We start from the raw sequence: 6,008 nt of genomic DNA, 5'->3' as shown, positions 1-6,008 counted from the left end.
TCTGAAAATAGACAAATACAAGGAAAGGCACATTTATTTTCCCTTTCTTATACAAATAACTTTAGAGTAATTAAATAAACAACGAAAGATTCTTTTATGGAATAATTCTGGCTCATATAGAGAGGATAAAAGATAAAATTGGAAAATAAGCATTTTTCAACACCTAATGAAATAATAAAACACTTAAGGGAAAAACAAATGGCAACGTTCATAAAAGAAGCTAAAACCATTTAGACAGGGGAAATGGGGAGAACCTACATGAAGCCAATGATAATCATGGCACCACTAGGTTGTTTCTCAGGTTGTAATGCGATAAGATTTATATATAAAGAAAGCAATAAATCAAATTCAGAAAGTTCAGTATTCTAAAGGACAATAACCATCTACATGCACACACACACATATATAAACATATATACACTAGATACAAGCAGGACATTTTAATGTGAACTGGGCATTAGACAATATTAAGGGTTTTTTAGTTAATGGTGAAAGGTTTGATAATAATATGGTGCCATGTCAAATTTTTATTACTATATTAATCTGATAATAAATTACTTAATTATCAATTGTAAGTAGCAGATATACACTGCTGGGTGCCAGAGAGTACACTGGGTGAATGCAAGAAAAATCGTGTATTCCATAACCTCAATGATTTTATAGATCACGTACTTTTATATTAATGTAAATAAATGATTAAAATTTTACTTTTATATGTAGATATATAAATTGGACTGTAGGGGAAGGATTTATTCACTGAGGATGTCCTCCCAGGCTTAAAACAAGAAAAAGCATTTATAAAATAAAAAAAAAGCATAAGAATGAAACCGTAGAAAATCATATTCCATATAAATATCCTCTTCTGAATACTATTTTCAAGAAAAATCGTTAACAGTTAATGTTTCCATGCATACAACTGTTATAGGGAATGCAATCGCATCACGGAAAAGAAATTGAGAATAGTCATATAAAATTTATTTTCAAACTGCTATTTTTTCATGAGAAAGGGAATTTTAAGAGCTGCATCAATTTTGAAATAGATAAATCACAACATGAATTTCTCCCTGTAGTAACCACTCGCAATGTGCCAAGAGCATTATCACTGCATTTATATTCTCTATATTAATAGTTTCTCATATTTACATGTGCTAGGCACTGTTCTCAGTTACATGAGCAAAACCCCATGAAGTAGGTAATTTTTATCACTCATTCCCATTAAACAGATGGAAAAAAAAAGAGGCACAGAGAGCTTAAGAATTTTTCCAGAATTACCAGGGCTTTTAACTGACAAATTCAGGATGACTCCACAAATAGTTCTCTTAACAAATACACTATACTATTAAATATATTTGACTTCCTTATGATTTTTGTTTTGCTGATTACTGTTCCAAAAAGAAAAAAAAAATTTCTTTTGGGTTATCAAGCAAGTAAGGAGCGGAGATACCATGTCTTAATTCACGGCAACACTCATTGAGGAAAATAACTACAAGTGTTAAAATGATCAGTGGCTCCTATTAAAAAAGACAAAAATGAGATGAGTTGCAGACGGCACTGAACAAAAAAAGATGCACATTACAAGCCAATTTATGGTTCAAAAGGGGTCCTGAACAAGGCAAGAAAAATTTAATGAAATTGTTTCACCCATCTCCTTCTATTTTTCCTCTTATGTCAATAAACGACAATATTTCATGGGAAAAGTACAGTAAAGAGAAAGTTTCTGAAAACATGGAGGTAAAACATATTTCTCTTTGGCAGTGTTTTTGTTTGAATTCAGATAATAGAATATAACTGAGAGACCTATAATATAACCACACATTTATGGTCAATTGATTTTTAACAAGGGTGCCAAGATTATTCAATGGGGAAATAATAGTTTTTTCAAACAAATCATGTTGGGATAACTAGATATCTATATAAAAAAAACCGTTTTGTTTTTTTCAAAATTGAATCACTCTTTATGTCAATGTTGGAAAAAACAGTTTTAGATTCACAATTTTGCACACTTTTTTTCTCTTGGAAATATTATTTGGCTTGTTTTCTAAAATGTAACCTATTTTATTCTCCAAAGAGTCTATACTTAGGTTCATACTTTCTAGGGATATCTTTCAATCCATGTTCCTCAAACTCTACATCTACTGTGCAATTTCATGTAAAATAAAAAGCAAGGAATAAAATATTGGAAGAGGTTGGATCTTATTATTTATCAAGAACTATAATAATTACATTAAAATGACTAATAATGTAATACTGTTAACAGAAATTCAAAATCATCTCATGGATATTCTAATGTTCTATAAAAACTTTTATTTCTACCTGACACCATATACAAAAATCAACTCAAAAGAAATCAAAGACCTTAATATGAGCGCAGAAACTCCAAATTCTTAGAAGAAACCCTACGGATAAATATTTGTAATTTTGGATTAGGCTATAGTTTCTTAAATATGACACGAAAAGCACAAGCAACAAAAGACAAAATAGATAAATTTGACTTAATTGTGAAAATACAACCCAAAGAATGCACAGTAATATTTACAAATCACATATTTAATAAGGGTCTGGTAATTTTTTAAGAGCTTATTGGAAAGCAAACTGGGTGGATGGAGGCTTTCAGGGTTTTGAAAATAATGACATAGACACACTCTCTTTTATTTGCCATAGAAAAGCAAATGAAAAACAATGTAGGCTTAAGAGTTATAAATTGATTCAGAACACAAATCTGAACAAATTATTTCTATTCAGGGCTACATGGATAATCATTATGCCATCAAATACCTTAATGACTTTTTACTCATATTTCTCTGATAGCATATTATATCCAATATGGAACTCTATATATTTTAGTGAATTCTTCGTAGTCGTTTCTTAAATCTGACAGGATATCAATACTACCTCTTTCTTAAAAGGCATTAAATATTTGAGTGAGTATCTGCAGGAGTGAGCAGAGAGGAAGTCCCAAGAAAAATCAACTGATATTTGTTTTTTAAAAAAGCTCCTTTCATTTATCTCAGATATCCAAACGGTTAACAGTTCCCCTCAGTTTGTTCTGGATCCATCTTCCAGAGCTTCAAATTCATTGCCACTGTCACAATTTAACTCTCAATTAACTCATTTAGTTTAAAACATTAGCCCTCTAACTTGTCTTCCTGACTCACACATCTAAAAATGCATTCTCAATACAGTTAACAGAACACTTTCTAAAATAAATATCTGATCACATGGAATCTCAGATTTAAAAGAAAACTCTCATATGAACGACCTACCTCAGAATCACCTACAGTCCATGTTTCTATACTATACTCCAAGTAAATGGAATATATATTTTAAGGATGACAATATATACTTTGACTTAAATAAGCTAATCAGGTAGGTGATTCTTATTCACTCCAAATTTTCAGGTCTATAGATTTACCAGATAAAGCCTTAGTACATGTTAGGATATACAAGCTTTTTATGATTTGAAGCCTACCTTTTTTTTCGCCTTGTCTTGTTGAATATTGTCTCAACAGAGGAAATCTTTTACCGCAAGGGCAGCTAACATTTATTCAGAGGTCTGTCTGGGCCAGATGCAGATCTAGAATCACTATATATATACGTATATATACATACGTATATATGTATATATACATATATATGTATATATGTATATGTATATATATATTATATATTGTCTTATTTCATTCTCAAAAACAACTTATAAATAAGATTTATTATTATTCTAATCTATTTTACAACTGGAGAAACCTACCAACAAAGAATTTGGGAAACTTGCTCAGGCTCACATGTATGTCTGGATGTAAACCATGGCTGACTGGCTCAAAAGTCTACACTCAGATTTATCAGCCTTGTGATATAAACTAGTAATATCTGAAGCAATTCCTAGAGCCTAGGGGTAGTTCCTGTTGTTATGCCTATAAAATTGTCTTGTGATTAATATATAATTAAAATAGTTTTTTTGAGGAGGTCAGTACTTTGTCTTACAGAGTAAAAGAAATTTAATATTTGTGTTGATAACTTGAAGAAAGGACACTTACTATAGCACAGAGGGAATGCTACTCATAAGGAGAAGTAGGAAGGAAAAAAAGTTTGGGTCAAAGTTTTATGAGAAGGCTAACTAATTGAAGAACAGATTAAGTAAACTTAAAAAATGCATAAAATTTTTTATTCACTTTTTTCTCCAAGACTTTAATATAAAAATGTTTCCTCATTTTTTGAAGAAAAAGAAAATCTTTCGGAGTGTATCCTTGAAGGCTTGTTTCACTTGCTGGTTCCTTAGAGTGTAAATGAAAGGGTTTAATAAAGGGGCAATCGAGGTATAGATAACAGCTATACCTTTGGATAAAGTCACCCTTTCCTTTGCTGATGGCTTCATGTAAATAAAGATACAACTACCATAAGTAAGGGAGATGACAATCATATGAGAAGAACAAGTGGAAAAAGCCTTTGTCCTTTTCTGAGCCGAGGGGATCTTTAGAATGGTCTTGATAATATAAGCATAGGAAAGAATCACTAACAGCAATGTGACCACGAGTGTTACAACAGCCGAGACAAATGAAACCGATTCTAGGAAGTGAGTGTCTGTGCAAGAAATCTGCAGCAGAGGGGAAGTGTCACATATGAAGTGATCAATGACTTTGGAAGCACAGAATTCCAGTTTCAGTCCCAAGACCAGTGGTGGAAAGGTAATCAGAAAGCCAGCTGTCAATGAGCTGAGCACAAGTTGGTAGCACACTTTGTTGCTCATAACGATTGGGTAATGTAGGGGTTTGCAGATGGCTACATAGCGGTCAAAAGACATGGCAGCCAGAAGGTAAAATTCTGTAACTCCCAATAAGAGGAAAAAGAATAACTGAGATACACACCCATTGTAGGAAATAATTTTGTTTTTAGTCACGATGGTTGTCAGGAATCTGGGAATACAGATTGTTGTCAATGACACTTCCAAGAAGGAGAAATTTCGGAGGAAAAAATACATAGGAGTCTTGAGGCGGGGATCCAGCAAGGTAAGGAGGATAATGGATAAGTTCCCCATCACGCTAAACGTATAGTTTAGAAAGAGAAATATAAAAATCACAATTTGCAGTTCTGGGTCATCAGTCAGTCCCAGGAGAATGAACTCTATCTCTCTTGACTGGTTTTTCATTTCAGATTTGAGTCCTATTAAATAGACATAGGAAAACAACTCCAAAAGGGAAAATAACAGGAACTTTAAAAATCTACAGACATTGAAAAAACATATTCAGAAATGTAAACAAGTTTAAAAGATTGATCCAATTTGACAAGACAGATGATACCTATTAATAAAATGATATCATAGATCAACCTAAGCTGTCTCTAATTGTTCCATTGAAGCCACAGTTATCTTTACACTACTAAGTTCTTTTTCCCCATTTGAACTTGAAATATAATTTAAATTTGAGCTGATTATTTCCAGATTAGCTGAATTCTGCTTCTATGTTTTACATGGAGAAACAGGAATATTACTCAAAGTGTACTTTCTATGTACATTTCATAAATTATTGAAAAAGTATAACATCTATATAATTATACCAGTGTCAATTTGCAATATTTATTTAAAAATCCTTAGCTCATCGTAATGCTTTTTAAATATATGGAACATATAGGAATAATAAGTTATGTATTTTCTCTCTGATTGAAATACTCTAATATATACCATTAGTTATTTTGTCCCAATGTAGTACTTCTCCATTATTCCTTTATCTCATTTCACCTAAGTATTACTTTTCTTCAGTTTTAAATACATTAGTCTTCTCATAATCAGTTGCTTTTTATCAGGAAGTATTGACTATTCAACCTACATAAAAATATAAATAACAATTCAAATTCAGTGGATATTACCTGACTTGTCCTTGCAAAATTTCTTTCATTTATGATCTAGATATTTATTCCAAATTATAAGTGACTTACCATGGTAGGATATATTGATACAATTTTCTCCCTATGGGAATATGGTAGAAGCAAGAGTTAAAAATAAATGATGAATATCT

The 6,008-nt window shown here is 31.6% G+C and overlaps 1 protein-coding gene across 1 annotated transcript; it reads right to left on the bottom strand.

Moving 5' to 3' along the window:
- Window positions 1-4,204: 4,204 nt before the first annotated feature.
- Window positions 4,205-5,143, bottom strand: LOC117028956 (olfactory receptor 6C6-like). The gene has a single exon (XM_033117829.1). The coding sequence runs from the start codon at window positions 5,141-5,143 to the stop codon at window positions 4,205-4,207; it is 939 nt and encodes a 312-aa protein (XP_032973720.1).
- Window positions 5,144-6,008: the final 865 nt, after the last annotated feature.

Source organism: Rhinolophus ferrumequinum, chromosome 10 (genome assembly GCF_004115265.2).
Source record: "Rhinolophus ferrumequinum isolate MPI-CBG mRhiFer1 chromosome 10, mRhiFer1_v1.p, whole genome shotgun sequence".
NCBI classification, from domain to species: Eukaryota; Metazoa; Chordata; class Mammalia; order Chiroptera; family Rhinolophidae; genus Rhinolophus; species Rhinolophus ferrumequinum.
The sequence above is the reverse complement of the archived record's forward strand: the minus strand, read 5'-3'. Positions and strand labels throughout refer to the sequence as shown.

Excerpts from the sequence above, each read along its gene's own strand:
- LOC117028956 (XM_033117829.1), bottom strand. The coding sequence starts at position 5,143 with ATGAAAAACCAGTCAAGAGAGATAGAGTTCATTCTCCTGGGACTGACT.